General features: G+C 36.4%; 1 protein-coding gene across 4 annotated transcripts; it reads left to right on the top strand.

Annotated features, from left to right (window-relative positions):
- The first annotated feature begins 281 nt into the window (after positions 1-281).
- On the top strand, positions 282-14,930 carry LOC139131092 (uncharacterized). Of its 4 annotated transcripts, none has more exons than XR_011552044.1 (6): positions 282-754; positions 3,135-3,250; positions 4,306-4,371; positions 5,019-5,142; positions 13,520-13,664; positions 14,899-14,930. XR_011552044.1 is itself a non-coding variant. In XM_070697043.1 (6 exons), exons 2-4 carry the CDS (start codon positions 3,185-3,187, stop codon positions 5,107-5,109), a joined length of 369 nt encoding a protein of 122 aa, XP_070553144.1. In that variant the 5' UTR covers positions 284-754; positions 3,135-3,184; the 3' UTR covers positions 5,110-5,142; positions 13,520-13,664; positions 14,899-14,930. The 4 variants fall into 4 exon arrangements, 2 of the variants coding, with proteins under 2 accessions (XP_070553144.1, XP_070553146.1); XM_070697043.1 differs by having other exon boundaries at positions 284-754; positions 4,306-4,563; positions 5,065-5,142; XR_011552043.1 differs by having other exon boundaries at positions 285-754; positions 4,306-4,563.
- Positions 14,931-21,933: the final 7,003 nt, after the last annotated feature.

Here is a 21,933-nt window from a genome sequence, read left to right as displayed (position 1 = left end):
GGAAAAGAAACTTAAGAATTGCTTGTGGTAAAACATTTGCGCCGCCTATGGCGGCGCGCCGGCAAAGAATACATGAGAATAAGGTTTCCAAATTTTGCTTATTTCTGGTGCATTGTGACAATTTTTTTTTCTCTTCTGTCTGTTATGACAATTTTTTTTTTCTCAGGCCATGACAGGATCAATTTTTTTTTTCTTCTCTCTCACCTGGTGACAATTTTTTTTTTCTCAAAATCCTCCATATCCCCCCCAGAAATCAAATGGTTCTCCCCTTAGTCAAGACTATTGATCATAAATTTACTTTACCACAAGTTAGTGAGGTGGGAAGTTGTATGCAAATGAGAACAAGTGTCGCGAAGTGTAGCGAAGCTAAATTAACACTACACTTGAAAGCGTAATGTGTTAGGAGTGTTGGTTTATATTTTATAAAGCATTCTGTAAAATTTGTACATCGAGTTTCTTGATGTATTGTCAAAATAAAGCCAAGAATGGTGTACTTGATTGTTCGTCATGGAAGGATATGCCTGTGTAAAGCGGCCCTATTGTCACAAACGCCCGGTCACCCCCAGGCCTGGGTCACCCCGGTGACCGGAGGCTGTACGAGGAATCCCCAAGTCACTTCAATGCGCGGCCACGCGATCGCGTATATGAGTTGTGTTTGTTACATCGTACTGCATACTGCAGCCAAGTCTCACCATTGTAGGGGAGCAGCTGATGATCACGTATTTTCGTCGACTGGCGAAGTCCTCTCTTCCACGTAAGTATCAGCATGGAGGTACTACCTCCATGGTATCAGTATGCTGCCGCTTTAGCTCTGCGTGGCATAGCTGCAGTAGGCTACATGTACAGTAGCTCGAGGTTTTGCCTGGGTATTTGGGTCGCACGGCAAAACCAGATTTTGCCGTCCGACCCAAATACCCAGGCAAAACCTCGAGCTACTGTACTGCAGCTATGCGTGGCACTGCTGGTATGGCAGTAGTGTGTGTAACTGCACAGTGGCTCGAGGTCACGTTTTGCCGTCCGACCCAAATACCTCGAGCGCGAGCTACTGTACTGCAGCTTGTCTGTAACACAGGCGTTCTGTTGAGTGGGTAGTTTGTAAAAGTGTAGTTTATGCTACGTTCGGACGTTCAGTTCTGTAGCCTTTTCTTCAAATGGTGATAGCCTTAAAGGCTACGGAGGAGAACGTCGGAACGTAGCAGAAACTTCACTTTTACAAACTATCCACTCAACAGAACGTCTGTGGTCTGTAAGCCTCAACACGTACAGCATCATAGGGAAAAATTGTGAGAGACTCGAGCGAGAAAATGACGCTTTCTCGCAATTAGTGAGAATCTGTTCTTATTCTCACCGCTGAATCATAAAATAATGTTTTTCTACCATTATTCTTTCTTGTACCAATTGTCGAATCCTTGGTATTCTATGCCATCTTCTGCAATCATATATGTATTTCTTACCCAGAATTACTAAAAATTTGCCAGTGAATGAATCATCTTTTGTTATAATTCCTACGATAACATTCTCTGGAAACAATGTTATTGAAAAATTAAAATTTTTCAGCAAGAGCAGAATCAAATACCCGGTTTGGGTATGGTGCCGAGCAGAGCTGTGATGGGGGGGGGGGGGGGGGGGGGGGCGTACGTGTTTACAAAAATCAGGGAAGGTGATACTTCACAGGACTGGAGATTACCATGATTCATTATGATAATTGTACCGCTGCGATTCCCCAGGGAAGGCAAAAATATCCCCCATGTTTAGAAAGATTCACAGACTGTTTTAAAAATTCTGAAAACATATTTATACTCACTATTCTTCTCTATTCCAACTTTAAATGAGTTGGAAAATTATGCTTGATTAAGATTAAGATTAGTCATGCATATTTATTACCTGATGTCATATGAATTATTTATAGCTATTGAAACCCTGCAAGGTTCACAAGTCTGTAGGGAATGGTATTCACCCCACTATCTGAGCACTAGCCAACCACCTAGCCTGCCAGTCTGCGAAGTTCATTGCTTCTATTTATTCATTTTTGATATTTACATGCCAACAGACTTGGAGAAAGTCTAAAGAGTGCAAAAATGTTGTCAGTTTTGTATTGGAAAAAATTGTTCCTTGTTCCTTTGGCAGCCTTGTGTACATACATGAATAGTGCATTTGCTGAAATTCCATAATTTAATTTCTTGTACACAAATGGCCTTATCACACTTATTTTAACCCTTAATAAATGAAATTAATATTATAGAAAAAATGGGAGAAGCCCTGACCATTATCATTAATTTATGGCTAAGGGCAAGAGGAAAGTCCAAAATTAACAAGGCTTGGCGAGCATGCTTATTTTGGCTTTCAGTCTTGCCCAAGCCTATAGATAAATGTTTTTGGTCAGAGTAGAGTCTGTTATTTCCATGATATTATCAACCTGCTGCGAGGGCACATAAACCCATGTATTCAGGCAACAATATCTTCATGGTTATAAATGCTGTATCACATTTAGTTACATACGTATATATGCAGGACATTTTCAAACAATTTTACCATTATCGACCAGCATCAAAAGGATTTTAACAAAAGTCAAAATAGAAGTGTGCACATGTATATTTTACATCTATCGTTAAGTGTCTACTTAGATATTAAAAACGTTGAAGGGCTTCACTTGCCCGGGTAACCATTAAAACCGGTCAGTACATTATGTTCACCGACCCACTAACTCCCCTGATGTTCCTTTTCAAATCAATTCACTGATTTGCACCCACATCAAGGCATGTAATAAGCATTGATGCACAGTCATGCCCACCCTAAAAATTTGACAAATCTGGAGATTTTGTAAAAAGTGTATAATTTGGCCCACAAGCACTTCATTTTGTTTTTGTAATTGATTATGATCTTTGTACAATTGACTATTTACATTTTTGCTGAAAAGTTTCAAAGTTAGCATTATTATTCATATTCACGGACATAAAAACAAACCATGATTACTGTGTATTTGTGGCATGGTAATACATAATGAATGAGTGTATGATTTTACTAATCTTTTGACACTTATATCCATGATTATAAAGTTGAGTATCCATTGTACAGACAGTGAGAATAGGACTATCTGCAAGATTCTAATTGTATTCATTGACATTTGTCTACAGCTGTTAGTATAACTCATGTAACCTGGTCGTAAAGCCTCAGAGGTATTTGTATGTGGAACGTAGAAGGAACAAGAATCAAAAGATTGACAACTGATCTTTTACAAATCCTTTATCAGGTAAGATTTGTTTTAAATTTGTAGTCATTTTTTATTTTTAATTTCCTGCACATCTTGTTCATTATCAGTTAAGCTTTTCGCATGCTCGGTTATATTTGGCGGAGTTGTAGTTCTTTCTTCAACATCAACTCCCTTGACGCTCTGTACATAACTTATATAATACATGTAAGTATTTTAGAATATGTGTCTGTACTGTAGTGTGGTCTCCTTGGCAAAAAAATCAACAGGACAAAATAGAGCAAGTGCGAATGAAATTCATGAAGTTCCTTTGTTTCAAACATAGCATCCTAACAGCTGAAAGAATTATGAAGAATTCTGCAAGCGTTTTAAACTTTAGCCTCTTTATCATCGAAGATTGTTTTTATATACTATATTTTTATATGAATATTTTAATAATATGTATGATTGTCCCAATCATGTTTCATGTTAATTTTGATGTTCCTCAGTAAACTACAAATACTAGAACTTGCACTGTTTTTTAGACTCACAGTATAAAACTCAATGTTTTTAGGTACTTGGCTCTTCAAAGATGTATGGCTACTTTGATGTGTGCATTTCCAACCCTGCCATTGACAACACTTTATCTTGTCAAAGTTTCAGATGCCTGGTCAGAATGTCATGCCTAAATTTGTACATATTTTTAATAGTTTTACATAGTTTGTTGTGTGTTGTTTATTGTTTTATTGTACTTCATGCATTCATATTTTTATGTATATTTTATGGAGCCTGTTAATGTGACTAGTTCTTGTTGGTCTTCCCTTGAAATAAATGTATTATTGCTACTTACTTGAATGCACGTCTTGACCTACACATGTACATTATAGTTTTCTTTAAAAGGTGCACAATCATCAGTGATTACAATGGGTTTGGTGCAAAGTTATACCAGTGATGAAAGGTTTAATTAAAATTACAGAAGTCATAAACAATCAAGTTTTCTTATCTTAATGAATATAAAAAGCCATGTTTTAGAATGAACTGATGTGTAAAGTAATGTCAGCAATTTGCAGGAGATAATATTTACATTACATCCTTGTTAATGTTTTCTTTTCACCCAGTCAGATTCGAGATCCCTTACTGAGGCAGTGCGTCCCATTGTCATTGGATACTGGTCTGACAACCAGGTGAAAAGCAACATGGTGACAATACCATCCTCCATTGCAAAGCAAATACACAGTGTGTGGCTATGCAAACAGCCAACTCTGAACAGAGATGGTGGTGTTGTCATCAATGCAGTGCAAAAACCCATGGAATTGAGGGAGTTTTTCATCAATATATTTACTTTCCTAAGGCAGTGGGTCCTTGCTGTGGCACAGGTTTGTACTTACATATATCCTATTGAGTGTTTCCACTGGCTAAATTTACCACTAAGCCATTCTGGCTAATTGAGACCAACATTGACAAGCTAGAACTATAGCCATCCAAATTACATATAATTTCATCTGTGATTTTGGCCAACTGACAGTTGACTACTCAGGTCCTATCAGTTGCTACAGTAACAATATGACATTAAACTGGTCCCATAATCATTTCCATTCAAGGTAATACATTACCAGGTCCATGGGACATTTGTGATTTTCAAATTTAAGTAGGACCATCCTGAACCACAGATAATTAGTGGCAATGAAAATAAACAACTATTTTTTTATGGAACAAACTGCTTCCTTTATATTATTCACAACAAATTTTATTTCCCGTGTGCTTCACACTTATGTGACTTGCACTTTTGTAAATGTATCAAGACGTATCATAAGTATTGCATTATTTACAGGGTAACTTCAAGATGTTTCCTTTCTACCCTTTCCCTTCTGCCTCAGTCATCAAGTGCTTTCAGTTCTCCAATCACAGAGTCTAATTTTTAAACCAACTGTTCACTTTGAGAAGGTGTACTGCAGGTAATTACATTTTGTACACTAGGTGTAAACAGTCGCCTCTTTCTATTGGTAGTCCAAACAATGAATGCTTTAATTTCAAAATCAAACTGGGTGTATAGGAATAAATTGCGAGACTGGAGAGAGAAAGTGACGCTTTCCCGCAATTTGTGAGAATCTCTTGTCAATTCTCACAGCTACCAGTGAGAATTCAAAAGTTCTCACCGATGAGTAGTGAGAAATGTACTCTTTGGTGAGATAATAGATTCTCACCAGTTAGAATGGAAATTCTCACTAAGCACTGTGAGAATGGTAATTTTTAAGGTGAGAATGAACCAGACTCACCATTCATTGGTGAGAACCAGACTTGTTGTTCACTGGTGTGAAACAATCTGGTTAATTCTCACAAGTGAACAATGAATCTGGTTGATTCTCACCAGTGAATGATTAGTCTGGTTGATTCTCAATGTAAAAATTACCATTCTCACAGTGCTTAGTGAGAATTTCCATTCCCATCGGTGAGAATCTATTATCTCATCAAGGAGTGCATTTCTCAGTGCTCAATGGTGAGAATTAAACTATTCTCACCGATAGCAGTGAGAATGGCAATTAAGAGATTCTCACCAATTGTGAGAAAGCGTCACTCTCGTCCAGTCTCACAGTTTTTTGCCTATAATGGCCACTTGATGTCTTACACAAAAAAAAAACTGATTCTTCTCCTATTAGACGTATACCATTTAGGACATAAGTTTGTGTCCTAAACCCCAGCGTCGCTCACGTTGATTGGTAGGTCTTATGTCCCTATGTCCCATCTGCGTTCATTCATTGGCTGCCTATATGTCCTCAAGTCTCATTAATATTTACTGTTCCGAATCCAGTTCATTCATTGGCCGCCTTATGTTCTTGTCCCTGCCTCACTTTCGAGTGTTTCTTGTCTCGTTCTGCCATGTGCTTATTACTGTAACGCATCTGCGAGCCTAGCCAATCATTACCAGACAGCTAGAGCGTAGGCGCAACGTTTGTGAAGACAAATTTGTCTTTGCACCTGCGCTGCACTTAATCTCATTGTCAGGAAGCTCCGGCATCAAAGTTGTCTGCATTCCCCTGACACGTGGACATGTGACACGTGAAATATTGGTTTTATTTTTAGCTGTAAATATTTCTGTCAGTAAAAATATTGCTGCTTCTTATTCATTTGTACAACAAAATGCTTGCCATAGGATTGTGTATTAAAGCTCCATTAGCTGTCCCATTTAGCTTTTTTCAGTGTTTTTCTCCGTTTTGACTCCAGTTTCTGGTGTTAATCCCTGGACTATGATGAAATAAATACCAAGTGCATACCCTGTCGATGCAGGCATTATTGTTGAATGCTGTATTCAAGTCCGGACTAGAATCATTTATCAACAATAACAATGGTCATTACACATGTACTGGGTGTGTTGACAAGCAGAGTAATGGACACTTTAAATTAGCACAGCACAGGTATTAGGATGAGAAACTATAGTAGATTTACAGAACTAAAATACTGAAAAAATAGTCAAAAGTTACAGCTCATGTCCCTTTAATTCCGAATTGATAATAAAGGACTGCATCATTGATTCCAGATGATCCATGTACATGTATAACGTAGTCAGCATCTTTAATTAGACTAGCTCATTAGTTTGTTCGGACATTCACGTCTGTTGATGATTATTTTCGCAATCGTCTACAGATCCAATGTTGGTGTACATATATCATCGAAAGGATCAAGGTAAATCTGCTTGTGATCCGTTCGATGCGAAACAAAGATTACAAGACATTAGCTGAGGAGGGCAATTCATGCGCCTGTTGTGCACCTGTTTGAAGTTACTGTGACAAAACTCCGGGCAATCAGAAACAACCCTGCTAGATGCCGCGGGTTTCCCGAATAAACTTGAGACTTTGAAAAAGAACACGATACCTTCAACGGAGGAATTCTTTTAATTTCTGGCGAATGTTGCTGCCCCTGTTATATTATTGTTGATATGTCTGTCTTTTAACCACGTTGGTTTATGCCTATTATAGTTAAGTATGCACATTCCTAGCCCAACGACATATCAGATTGTATTGTGTCTTGCGTTGCTTCTGACTCAAATATACAAGCGAAGGCTTTTGAAATAAAACATGACATATTTTCCGTGTATTTTGTACTATGAAGTAAGCAACTACGCCGACATTGTGTGTGTGCCCGCGCGCACACAGAAATTGGTATTACAAAGGTCATGTAGTAATACGATTTCCTTTTTTTCGTTATGTTGACGATGCTTTTGTAGAGGAGCTGCGGTAACCACAGAGACAAACAAAGACGGGGGGTGGTGGTGGATTATATGACCATTTAGCAATCGTAAAGAGGTGCGTATTTGACCTAAGAGTGTCATGGCGATACGTTGTTTGAATCCATCATAATTGGCGGCTTCACAAAGGTTACTGTCAGTCATTGTTCGAAAGTGATGAATGAAACACCTGGAGTCTTGGACTGCTTTGCTAAGCGCGCAGATACATTTGTACACTACAGTGATGAGCACATGGCAGAGCGAGACAAGTAACACTCGAAAGTGAGGCAGGGACAAGAACATAAGGCGACCAATGAATGAACTGGATTCGAAACAGTAGATATTAATGAGACTTGAGGACATATAGGCAGCCAATGAATGAACGCAGATGGGACATAGGGACATAAGACCTACCAATCAACGCGAGCGACACAGGGGTTTAGGACACAAACTTATGTCCTAAATGGTATACGTCTAATCAAACACTAGCCATGGAACAAACTATTCCTGGTACACTTTCATTTATTTGTAACTAGTCCTACCTGCACTCTGCGGACAACCTGTGCAATTATCGTTTTTGCTTACTTGTAATCGTACACGACTTAGCATGTCCGCAGTGTGCTGCTTGTTGTTAAGCGTGGTAAACATTCAACAGGACAACATCCTGGGCATATCTTCATGCAAATATTATGACCAATGCCTATCCACAATACAGTGTTACTCAGTACGTGTACACATCATGGCAGGAGGTGACCCCTGCCTATCCACAAATACATGCACACGATATGGAATATGTCCCAGGCCTATCCTCAATCCAAATGCATTCACATGGTATGGAAGATGGCACAGACATATCCAAAATACACATAATATATGCAATGGAAGATGACCTAGGCCAATCCACAATACACATACATGTACACTAAGTATGTACAGGTAAGATGACTCAGGCCTATGTAGAATACATAATGGGAGATGACCAATGTCTATAGTCATCAATACAAACAGTCTGTACCTGTATTGTATTCAGGATAGGCCTGTATCATCTTCAATAATGTGTATCTGTATTTGTATTCAGGATAGGCCTGGGTCATCTTTAACAATTAATGTTTACCTGTATTGTATTGTATTTTATTAGTCCCCACGGACAACGTCCAGGGGGACTTATAGGTTTGATCATGTCCGTGCGTCCGTCCGTGCGTGCGTCCGTCCGTTCACGCAGATATCTCAGAGATGCCTAGAGCGATTTCATTCAAACTTGGTACAAGGATTACTTCATATGTCATACAGATGCACGTCGATTTGTTTTCTGATACGATCCAATATGGCCGCCAGGCGGCCATTTTATTACAATTTTTTCATGTACAGAGCCATAACTCAGACATGTTTCAACCGATTTTATTCAAAGTTGGTACAAGGACATTGACCAATGTCATAGATATGCACGTCAATTTCTTTTGTGATACGATCCAATATGGCCGCCAGGCGGCCATTTTATTACGATTTTTTCATGTACAGAGCCATAACTCAGGCATGTCTCAACCGATTTTATTCAAACTTGGTACAAGGACATTGACCTATGTCATACATATGCACGTCGATTTGTTTTGTGATACGATCCAATATGGCTGCCAGGCGGCCATTTTATTACAATTTTTTAGCTCCCATAGCCATATGTATATATGGCAATGGAAGCTATTCTTATAGGCTAGGGAAATGTCTGTATGTATGTATGTCTGTGTGTCTGTATGTCTGTATGTCTGTATGTCTGTCCGTCAACATCAAAAACTCCAAAACCGCTGCACATTTCATCTTGATATTTGGTGTGTACATGGATGATGGGCTGTAGATGAGATTTTGTTCAAATGAAGTTGTCATTGCCAAAAATATGCAAATTAGTGCCAAAAAAGGCGTTTTTGGTAAAAAATCTTCTTCTTCATAACCGCTGGTCAGACAGCTTTGATATTTGTATACAGATCCCTAGGGATAACCCAACTTGGATTCGTTCAAATTGTGATGAAATATGCAAATCTGTATTTTTAAGGAATTTTTTGTCATTTTTGGTCAAAAATTTATTTCATCAAAACCGCTCGTCTGACAGCTTTGATATTTGGTATACAGGTTCCTACAGATAAACTTAATATGATATATAGAATATATGATGAAATCTGCAATTTTGTATTTTTGGTGCAATTTTTGCCGTTTTTGGTCAAAAAATGTGTTTCTCAAAAACTACTTGTCTGATGCCTTTGATATTGGGTATACAGGTTCCTAGGGGTTCTCTTAGTGTGATATAGTGAAATTTGATGAAATCTTCAATTTTTGTATTTTTGAGTCAATTTTTGCCGTTTTTGGTCAAAATATTTGTTTCTCAAAAGTTAGTCATGTGATAGCTTTGATATTTGGTATACATTTTTATACATAATTATGATGAAATCATCAATTTTGTATTTTTGCAGCTAATTTTGCCATTTTAGGTCAGGCCATCCTGCAATGAGCTATCAAAGATCTCAACCTTCTTCATCAATACATGTCACGAAAGTTGCTCTCTACATAACACGCAGAGCTCTGTCGACTATTGGGTCGCTTGTTTTTTTTCAAACCGCTGGTCAGACAGCTTTAATATTTGGCTAACAGGTCCCTAGGATGACCTTAGTGAGATGATTTCATACAGTCAGGAAATACTTAATTTTGTATCCATGTCTATAGTAGCTTCAGGGACATTGGCCCTATGTTCAAGATAATGCCGCTAAGCAGTGATTCAGTAAGCATTTGAAATGGTAAACTGTATTTGGTGTTGAAATGCGGTAAAAATAATGAGAAAACATAGCTGAGGTGATTTCAGCAGGTTTGGTTTCCAACAAATATATTCAAAGTTTTTTTCAATGTTAAAGAGTCCTGGCAGATTTTGAAAAAAATCCAAACAAATGTCAATAAAAAAATCAGCCACAGAAGGTTTGTCAAAAAGAAACGGTGGGATAGTGGGAAAAAAGAATGTACAATGTATCGGATAAAAAAGATAATGTTCCTCATCAATCTTCCAGACAACCCCCTTTTATCAAATGGTACACCCCTGATGTATTTTTGTGTGCAATTAACCATGCAGTGTATTTTAGTTTAAGATGTCAATCAAGTTAGGTAAGGATTTGAAAGGAATAGTCAAGTTCACCACAGTTAAATTTCTTAACTTTATCTCTTGTGTCATCATCCTTGTGTAATTGGTTAAGTTTGTATGTTGCTCCAGATGTGGATGTACCAGCTGTTCTGGAAGAAAACAATGTTTACTTTTCCCTGTAGGGTTTCTGAGTTGATGATTATATGTTGAAATCTCTCCATGTATCTGGTGCATGGGCAAAATGTAAATACTGGTTGCATGTTATGTATTTCAGTCTATGTCAAATATTGTAAATGAAAAATCATGAACAGTTTGCTGTGTGCTTGTAAAAGATAACATGTTTGTCAATACATAAACTGCCTTGCAGATTGATTGTCTTAAAAATTATCACAGAAGTAGAAAAGGAAAAGAAACTAATCAAATTGCTGTAACATATTCACCCTCAGTGTCTGTAGGCCTATACTTAACTATTTTATCATTACATTCAGCTTTTTGTTATATCTTTATCACTCTTCATGGGCCAAGGCACACTTGGGGTCAATGTCATCACTCTGTGCCAGTCTGTGAATGTCAGTCTGTCTGTATGTGTATGTCCATGTTTCATACAATTGTTGGTTTGTTTTGATAACTGTATGGGAGCGAACAGTGATTATTGTCACTATTTTTCATGTATAGAGCCATATCTCAGACATGTTTCAACCGATTTTATTCAAAGTTGGTACAAGGACATTGACCAATGTCATAGATATGCACGTCAATTTGTTTTGTGATATGATCCAATATGGCTGCTGTGCGGCCATTTTGTTACAAATTTATTGTGTACAGAGCCATAATTCAGGCATATCTCAACTGATTTTATTCAAAGTTGGTACAAGGACATTGACCTATGTTATACATATGCACATTGATTTGATTTGTTTTGTGATATGATCCAATATGGCCGCCGTGTTGCCATTTTTTTACAATTTTCCATGTCCTGAACCATAACTCAGACATGTATCAAGCAAATTTATTCAAAGTTGGTACAAGGACATTGACTTATACATATGTACTTCGATTTGTTTCTTGATATGGTCCGATATGGCCACAGGGTGGCAATTTTGTCATGGTTTTTTCATGTCGAGAGCCATAACTCTGGCAAGTCTCAACTGATTTTATTTAAAGTTTGTACCTGGGACATTGACCTAGGTCATACATATACGTGTTGATTTTTTGAACAGTAAGATCAAATATCGCTGCGTGGCGGCGATTTTGTTACGATTTTCTCATGTACTGAGCCATAATTCAGACATATTTCCACCAGTATCATTCAAAGTTGGTACAAGGACATTGACCTATTTCATACATGCTCGTCAAGTTGTTTCACATCATGTAAGCTGTATCATGTCAATTATTGACCTTCATAATTAGGCTGATATGTCAAGAAATACTGCATCAAATTTCATGACACTTTGTACAGATGCTAACTCACGTTGCTTTAACAATGAAAAAGACTTTATCAGTGTCATTTTAATTAATTTGTAATTGCATATGTAATGAACTTTCCTAATTAGACTTAGAGTGATATATCCACAAATACAATGTCAAATTTGATGAAACTTGATCAGATGTTGATCTCATAGTGTTGTAAATACTGCATTAAACTTTATGAAATATGGTACCGGTGATAATCTATTAGTGTCAGGATAGTATGAAAAAATGTTTTGCAACATCCTGTCAACTAATTCCCAGTTGACTCATTTAATGACCTTTAGGATAGTGGCCTACATTGGTTTTATGTTTTCATCACCATGGAACTCATTCTTAGCCATTGAGTGCCATCTGTATCAAAGTATTTTTATCACAGACCTAATGAAGAGGACTCTATCCTCTCTGAGGACCTGTAATCAAAGTACCCATTAACAAGTGGGGACTGTGTCATCAACGTGACTTGTTCAGGATAGGCCTGTATCATCTTCAATAATGTGTATCTGTATTTGTATTCAGGATAGGCCTGGGTCATCTTTAACAATTAATGTTTACCTGTATTGTATTGTATTGTATTCAGGATAGGCCTGTATCATCTTCAATAATGTGTATCTGTATTTGTATTCAGGATAGGCCTGGGTCATCTTTAACAATAAATGTTTACCTGTATTGTATTGTATTGTATTCAGGATAAGCCTGGGTCATCTTCAATAATGTGTATCTGTATTTGTATTCAGGATAGGCCTGGGTCATCTTTAACAATTAATGTTTACCTGTATTGTATTGTATTGTATTGAGGATAGGCCTGGGTCATCTTCAATAATGTGTACCTGTATTTGTATTCAGGATAGACCTGGGTCATCTTCAACAATGTTTACCTGTATTGTATTCAGGATAGGCCTGGGTCATCTTCAATAATGTGTACCTGTATTTGTATTCAGGATAGGCCTGGGTCATCTTCAACAATGTTAATTACCTGTATTGTATTGTATTGTATTGTATTGTATTGTATTGTATTGTATTGTATTGTATTGTATTGTATTGTATTGTATTGTATTGTATTGTATTGTATTGTATTGTATTGTATTCAGGATAGGCCTGGGTCATCTTCAATAAAAACACTGTACCTGTATTTGTAATTGTATTCAGGATAGGCCTGGGTCATCTTCAATAAAAACACTGTACCTGTATTTGTAATTGTATTCAGGATAGGCCTGGGTCATCTTCAATAATGTGTACCTGTATTTGTATTCTGGATTGCCCAGGATCATCTCCATAGCGTGTACATGTATTTGTTGATGGTTGACCGGGGTCACCTGCGATGCTGAGTAATTGTATTATGGATAGACCTGGGTCATCTTATTTAGAATGTTTACATGTGTGTAATGCTTATCATCATTAGGGTTAAGGACATTATGAGTGTTTTTTCAATTCATTAACATCCCATCATCAAATGTATTTTAATCATTCCGGTTATCATTGTCATTTAAAGAGTTAGTAATCATGAGTCTATGTGTTTACAATTCAGGATCAGCAGTGAATGCTGCGCAATATCAAGGATGAGAAATACCATTGACCTTGACAAAGAGCATTAAAGACAAAGTGGAGGGCTTTGGATTGGACTTTGCCATGACATTTACAATGAAAGATGAATGGAAATGATCAAACAACAGGTAAGTTTTTTCCTTTTCAGTCCTTACTCCCAAGTATATATACACAAGTGGTTGTTGCAAAGATGTGCTGGAACTGGTATCTTGTAACTTGCACAAAGTGTTTTATATTAGTTGTCTTTATATAGCTAGCATGTTTACGATTACAAGAATACTAATTAGAAACACAGGTTCACTGATACATTTCTGTATTTTAATTGACATTGCCAGCAGCAAATATGTAGGTGCATCAGCTTAACACTAATCCATCCAGATACTATACACAGCATACATGTTACAGCAATTCTCATCTTAAACTGCGCAGGACATTGGTTGAGCAAGAAGAAAACGGTGTGGTTGAGATGTCTACGTTAGAGAAATATGCATATCGCGGAGAGAAAAATAAATTTATTTGTATTTTTTTACACAAGAATTCTTTGATATTTAACACACAAATAAACTAACTTTTTGTGAAGAGAAATTATATGTTTTATCTTCCATGATTGGTCCATGATTGTCTTCCATGAGTTTATTGTTAGTCGCGCCAGCGGCTTACTGACTACGCATGCGCTTATTCATAATATACTATGCGAGTAACCGGAAGTGTAACCTTCTTTCTCATGATGGGCGCCGCCATGGTTTTTTTTTTGAGTACTCGTAAATAAACAATACGAACAAATTACTATGATATAACATGCCTTTTATAAAATATACCTCTTTTATTAGCCAGTAAATGTTATTATACACCTTGTCGCTGATACAAAGTATCGTTGATATAGATAAACGGAGAAACTGTCGTGCATATGAACGGGAGCATACGCAAAGAAGCTGGGATTGATTATAGAAGAGCGCCCCTGTGTCAATAATTAGATTCAAAAATTGCAAGTTTTTAGACGGAACGCTATAGTTTTCAGCTTGCAAGTGGAAGGTGGGCAGTGCGGTTACCATTGCAATGATAATTATTGCATAATACGTCCCTTGTTTAACGCCATAGGCTGTTATCATTGTAAAAATTGCCAATTTTTGTCCAAAATTTTTACAACGCTACAGAAAATCTATACCTGCCCTGCTGCAGGGTTTGACGTCGTGTAAGTACGTGAACTGCTTTCATCAGAGGAAACTGGGCATAGTTTTCATATAAACGTTTATGAAGTAACAATTACAGTTTATCATGAATCAATAAAAATAACATTGCCAATCTTAACCCCTGGCGCGACACCAAGGGCTGAGCCCTATATAAATAATTATTACTAGTTAGGGAACAGGTGTGTATATCCATGCAGAAGAGGGAAGCAGGATAAATCAAAAGCGACTTCAAGGCAGCATTATACCAAGCAAAGAAAAGGAACCAACTACCAGGGACAGTTGTCTCAAGATGAAGACAGTGGGATTGCACCTCCATTTGGTAGAGGATTTCCTATTAGTCAGTATGGTGGAGAGACGTGAACCCTTACATTGCTCAGCCACACAGATTGTATGTACATGTATGTTAGGATCAACAACTCCTAAACCACTACACCTACCACAGACAAACAGTGGGCAACTTAACAGATATAACTCGCAATACTAAGCATCATCATATTACAGCTAGTACACAGAACTGTTTAAGGGAGTCCAGCTCAAAGAGAGGAAAAATTCAACTTTCAGAGCACTGAGAAAACACAATTATTATTTCATGCCTACCCTGAGTATCATGGTGATCTCTGTAGTATAATAACAAACCTGTAGGTAATTGTCACTTGTGATGATTGTTTATAAACATTCCATTATCACTTTGTCTGCTCCAGAGGTGTACATGTCAATCAGGACCCGGATTTACATATACTGATCAATAACATTGCAATGTGCACATGTATGATATATATAGGTACTTTGTTTCCCAGTAAGCTTTCAGAAGAAGAACAAGAAACTAGAGTTGATAGTAAAAAATTTGTGAAAAATTCAGTTGATAGTAAAAAATTTGTGAAAAATTCATCAAAAAGATACAGCTACACTGCAGCCCAATTTCATTGGGAGCTGTCATTATTTACAGCCTAGAGGGTGGGGAGGGGGGGGGAGGTGGGGATGTTGGAGGAATTTTGTCGGAAACTCTAAAATTTCAAGTACCCGCCCCCCAAACCATGATGAATTTGAGTAAACCCCCCCCCTCTCTTACATGGAAATTTTGACTGACCCCCCCCCCCCAACACAAACTCACTTTTGAAAACTTAAATTTCAATACATGTATTTCTATAATTTACATAAATACAGCAATAGTAAAGACCATTCAAATCCTAATGTACCCTGCTAGATAATCATTGGTTATCTCATGACGGTTGAAAAAGGTGAAACCAACAAAATGAAATTCAAAGTCACAACAAAACATAGATGTCAAAGGTCACACTATAACCAGTATACAACCACATACAGTATTGTTTAATATGGATGGGTATCATAACAGGGTCCTCACTGGGATATCTGATAGGGTAGACTTTGAAAGTACTGATTGAAGAACATGCGGAAGGCTGATGGGGAAAGTGTCCGACGGGCTTGCTCCTCTCCCTTGCATGGAAAAATTTGAGAAATTGTAGTGTGCATTGGTGCAGTTTGGCGTAATCTCAGAGGTGTTTTCAATGTGTAATTTTACTGAGTAAAAATTTGTAGAAATTGATGTGTGAAGTAGTGCAATCTGAGAGGTACGTGTTTCAATACATTTTGCACCAAAAATTGAGTAACCGCCTTCTTTCTCTCAACATTTTGAGTAACCCCCCCTTATAGCTTTCAATATTTTGAGTGACCCCTTCAGATTCCTCTGACCCCCCCCTCCCCCAGGCTGTAAACAATGATGGCTTCCAAGGAGATATATCTTCAAGCTTGTTCGATATGGATTTCAGGCAATGTCAACTTGTGGACAGGGTACAGAGATTTATGTTGCAGATTATTGCAAATTGGACTAACTCGTGAATACAGTACATGAAGTCCCATTCCATTATCAAGAGCAAAGCTCAAAACTACATCTGAAGCTTGCTTTGGAGATCAAAACTATTGCTTGCAATAAGTAAAAATTCATGTTATCAGAAAATCACAAGCACATCTTTAGCAGTCGGACAAGTTTATGAAAAATAGAAATTTACAAGTATATATGTTATCATTACTTGTTTACTTGTATTCCAAGGAATATAACTTTAAAAAGAACAGACATGGAATCAAATGGTTAATTCTATTTAGCTCTGCAGTTAGTGTGAATGAGCTTATCTTTAGCTACTATAGTCTATAGAGGCTATTGGGATGGTATCCGTCCGGCGTCTGTCTGTATGTATGTATGTATGTATGTATGTATGTATGTATGTCTAATTGTGAGACGTCCTTCCTCTCAAATATCTTGAGAACCGCCATACTTACTGATTTGATATTTGTTGTGTAGATGAAAAATATGATTTTGAGAAACCAATTTTTTCAATTTTTCGATATTGTTGAAAATATCCAAATTGGTGCCAAAAAAAGGTGTTTTTGGTAAAAAATCTTCTTCTTCATAACCGCTGGTCAGACAGCTTTATTATTTGGTATACAGATCCCTAGGGATAACCCAACTTAGATTTGTTCAAATTGTGATGACATATGCAAATCTGTATTTTTAAGGAATTTTTTGTCATTTTTGGTCAAAACTTTATTTCATCAAAACCGCTCATCTGACAGCTTTGATATTTGGTATACAGGTTCCTACAGATAAACTTAATATGATATATTGAATATATGACGAAATCTGCAATTTTGTTTTTTGGTGCTATTTTTGCCATTTTTGGTCAAAAAATGTGTTTCTCAAAAACTAATTGTCTTATACCTTTGATATTAGGTATACAGGTTCCTAGGGGTTGTCTTAGTGTGATATATTGAAATTTGATGAAATCTTCAATTTTCGTATTTTTTGGTCAATTTTTGCCATTTTTGGTCAAAAAATGAGTTTCTCAAAAACTACTTGTCTGATGCCTTTGATATTAGGTATACAGGTTCCTAGGGGTTGTCTTAGTGTGATATATTGAAATTTGATGAAATCTTCAATTTTCGTATTTTTTGGTCAATTTTTGCCATTTTTGGTCAAAAAATGAGTTTCTCAAAAACTACTTGTCTGATGCCTTTGATATTAGGTATACAGGTTCCTAGGCGTTGTCTTAGTGTGATATATTGAAATTTGATGAAATCTTCAATTTTCGTATTTTTTGGTCAATTTTTGCCATTTTTGGTCAAAATATTTGTGTTTCAAAAGTTACTCATCTGATAGCTTTGATATTTGGCAGACATGTTCTTAGGGATGATCTTAATGTGACATTTGATGAAATGAGCTAGCAAAGATTTCCCACCCATCTTTATCAATAAGTGTCAGAAATAGTCTCTACACTCTACATAACACAGCTGAGCTCTATCCACTGCCATTTCACTTGCTTACAAATGAGAACTTTTAATGCTACCAATATGTCACAAACCATTAAAAGAGAGTTTCCATGTTGTTTAGAAATGAATGTATTCATGACATCAATTGTCAATTGGAAAAAGCCCTCCACTACATTTCTTCCTCTGTGACTTTGCTGTGCTTCACTCACTCAGTGACCCCCCCCCCCCCCCCCCCCCCATTTAACCATCATAGATCACAGTGTCCCACCTTTCCAAATCCTTGGAAAAACACCCACTGAAACCGACAGGTACATACCAACACATTGTCACACATAGTTGTTCTCTGGACTCCACAGCAGGGCTCTGTCAGTCACTAGGTCACTTTACAACCAACTTTACAACATAACAACCAATACTTTGAATAGGTCTAGTGGACCCCAGTTCAGTTGGTTAAAAGCAACATATTTGAGAACAGAAAACTTTGTGAACCTGTTTTATGCAGCTATAGGTATGATGCATCATTTTCCTCAGAATATTTCAGATTATGTACAATGATCAGTCTTAGGCTTTATGTTCTCATTGGTATGCCTGTAAAAATATGCAGCCAAGTATTAAAGCTGTGTATCTTGAAATCCTCTTGTTACACAGTAAAGACTTTTAGACAATACCGCATGCTGATTTACATGGGATAATGATCTCATCCCCAATTGGCAGGATTGACATTATATCAGCTGTACACTGATGTATACTTGAAACTTCCTCATATATGTAAGATTTAATTGATTCCTACAGTAGTTAAAATTACATTGCATTTGTAACCTTTGTAATCAAGGAAAATATATGTTAGTTTTTTCCAAGGCCTGCATATGTAAGAACACTTGGTTGATTGTGTATCACTCTTTACAATGTAATACAGATATTTTAATGGTAAATAAAACCTCCTAACAAGCTTTTATACAGCATAACATGTATTTCTGTCTCTGTCATATCGTAAGATGATGTACCGGGTATGAGTGTCTCTGGTGTTTTTACGCTCCCATATATGCATATGTATATATGCAAATGGGAGGTATTCGTATAAGGTGGAAAAATGTCGTCTGTATGTATGTATGTATGTATGTATGTATGTATGTATGTCCGTCCACATCAAAAACTCCTAAACTGTAGCACCTACTGTCTTAGTATTTGGTGTACAGGTGCACCTAGGGGTGGAGATGTGAATTTGTTCAAATGAACATGTCAGTGCCAAAAATATGCAAATGAGGGGAAAAAAGGAAAAATCCTGCAAATGGCTAAAACTCAGTAAGCATTGGTCAGATTTGGTTGAAACTTGGTATGCAGATTTCTTTAGGTATTCTAAATTATGTGTGCAAAAATTGGGATGAAATTTGCTTGTTTGTATTTTTAGGGTATTTTTTCAGTTTTTAGTCAAAAAATCTTGTTCTCTGAAATCGCTCGTCTGATTGCTATGAAACTTCATATTCATGTTCCTCAGAATGACCTCAGTCATGCTTGTACAAATTGTATTGATATTGTCATATTTGTAATTTTGGGGCAATTTTCCCAATTTTTGATAAAAAAATTTTTTATCCAAAAACTACTGATTTGATAGCTTTGATATTTGGTATACAGGTATCTAAGATTAATCTCAATATAATGTATTGAAGGTATGTTGAAACTGGCAATTTTTTTTTATTTTTGGGGCAATTTTTGCCTTTTTTGGTCAAAAAATTTTTCTCCTAAAACTTCTGATCTGGTAGCTTTGATATCTAGTGTACAGGTTCCTAGGGTTTATGTTAATTAGATATATTTAAAATTAGGATGAAATCTGCAATTTTGTATTTTGGGGGGCAATTTTTCTCATTTTTGGTCAAAAAATTTGTTTCTCAAAATTTACCAGTCTGATTGCTTTGATATTTAGTAAACCGGTCCTTAGGGTTTTTGTTAATAAGATATATTGAAATTAAGTTGAAATCCGGAATTTTGAATTTTTGGGCAACTTTGCGAAACTTTCAGTTTTACTGGGATATCTTTCATTTTGTATTTTTAAGATTTTTTTGATAATTTTATACCTACTGGAACTAAGAGTATATAATGTGGTGATTTAGTAAGCATTTGATATGGTAAACTGTATTTGGTGTTGAAATGCGGTAAAAAAATCCTGGCAGATTTTGAAAAAATTCCAAACAAATGCCAATAAAAAATTCAGCCAGAGAAGGTTTGACAAAAAGAAAAGGTGGGAGAGTTGGGAAAAAAGAATGTACAATGGATCAGATAAAAAAGATAATGTACCTCATCGATCTTCCAGACACCATCCCTTTATCAAATGGTCCACCCCGATGTATTTTTGTGCACAATTAACCATGCAGTGTATTTTAGTTTAAGATGTCAAGTTAGGTAAGGATTTGAAAGGATAGTCAAGTTCACCACAGTTTAACTTTATCTCTTGTGTCATCATCCTTGTGTAATTGGTTAAGTTTGTAAGTTGTTCCAGATGTGGATGTACCAGCTGTTCTGGAAGAAAACAATGTTTACTTTTTCCTGTAGGGTTTCTGAGTTGATGATTGTATGTTGAAATTTCTCCATGTATCTGGTGTATGGGCAAAGTGTAAACATTGGTTGCATGTTATGTATTTCAGTCGATGTCAAATATTGTAAATGAAAATCAAGAACAGTATACTGTACGTGTGCTTGTAAAAGATAACATATTTGTCAATACATAAACTGCCTTGCAGATTGATTGTCACAGAGGTAGAAAAGGAAAAGAAACTAATCAAATTGCTGTAACATATTCACTCTCAGTGCCTGTATAGGCCTATACTTAACTATTTTATCATTACATTCAGCTGTTTGTTATATCTTTATCACTCTCCATGGCCAAGGCACACTTGGGGTCAATGTCATCACTCTGTGCCACTCTTTGTATGTCAATCTGTCTGTATGTATATGTTTCATATAATTGTTGACTTGTTTTGATAACAATATGGGAGCGAACAGTGATGTTGTCACTATTTTTTAAAATGTATTGGAATATATCAATAGATGTAAGCCATCTTGAATATCACATTCATACACTGTGCCAAATGGCAAGTTGATCAATCTTGAATCCCACCAATTTCAATGTGTCAGAGATATTATGCATATTTTATCATAGAAAGCATTAATGTTTTCAAGAAAAATTTAAGTAAACATTTACATGTCATGAAAATGTATATTCTCCAAAAAAATATCAGTTATCTTTCTATGTACAGTAAAACTATATTTTCAATATGATATTTTTTCAAAGAAATATCACATATGGCATGAGTCTGTGCATTTGTGCATGCAGGTATCTCAGACATGCCTGAGCCAATTCTTTTCATACTTGGTACAAGGACATAAAACTATGAAATACATATGCAAAACCATTGTTTTTGGCCTGGCGTGAATAATTAGTACTAAATTGCATGATTAGTGAATTTTGAAAAAGCTAGGTTTCTAGAAAGATGGTGATGAAATTTAGTACTGGTGTTGGTCACACAACTCTGATAACAGACAAAGATTTACATCAGTATTTTGTCAATTAATTGCTAATTTGCATATTTAATGAATATTTATGATAAGTGTAATGTAAGGAATCCTGCATCAAATTTGACTAATGTGGAACAGATGTTGATCTCCCAGGACTACCATAGTGTGCAATGGCATTTAGCAGTGTTAAGTCAATTAATTGCTAATTTGCATATTTGATGAATTTTCATAATTAAGGTGGTTGGAAAGGCTATTTTTGCACCAATTCTTTTCTCAGAGTTAATGTCAAGTTTCAAGTGTTAGAATCAAGATATTTAGTTCAAATTTTCAGGATAACTCCCTTAGTTAATATTTTCTCCAAAGAATATAAAAATTGTATGTTTGCAGCCATGATTTTGAAATATGACACCAGTAA

This window comes from Ptychodera flava, chromosome 4 (genome assembly GCF_041260155.1).
Source record: "Ptychodera flava strain L36383 chromosome 4, AS_Pfla_20210202, whole genome shotgun sequence".
NCBI classification, from domain to species: domain Eukaryota; kingdom Metazoa; phylum Hemichordata; class Enteropneusta; family Ptychoderidae; genus Ptychodera; species Ptychodera flava.
Note: the sequence above shows the minus strand (reverse complement) of the source record. Positions and strands in the feature narration are given on the sequence as shown.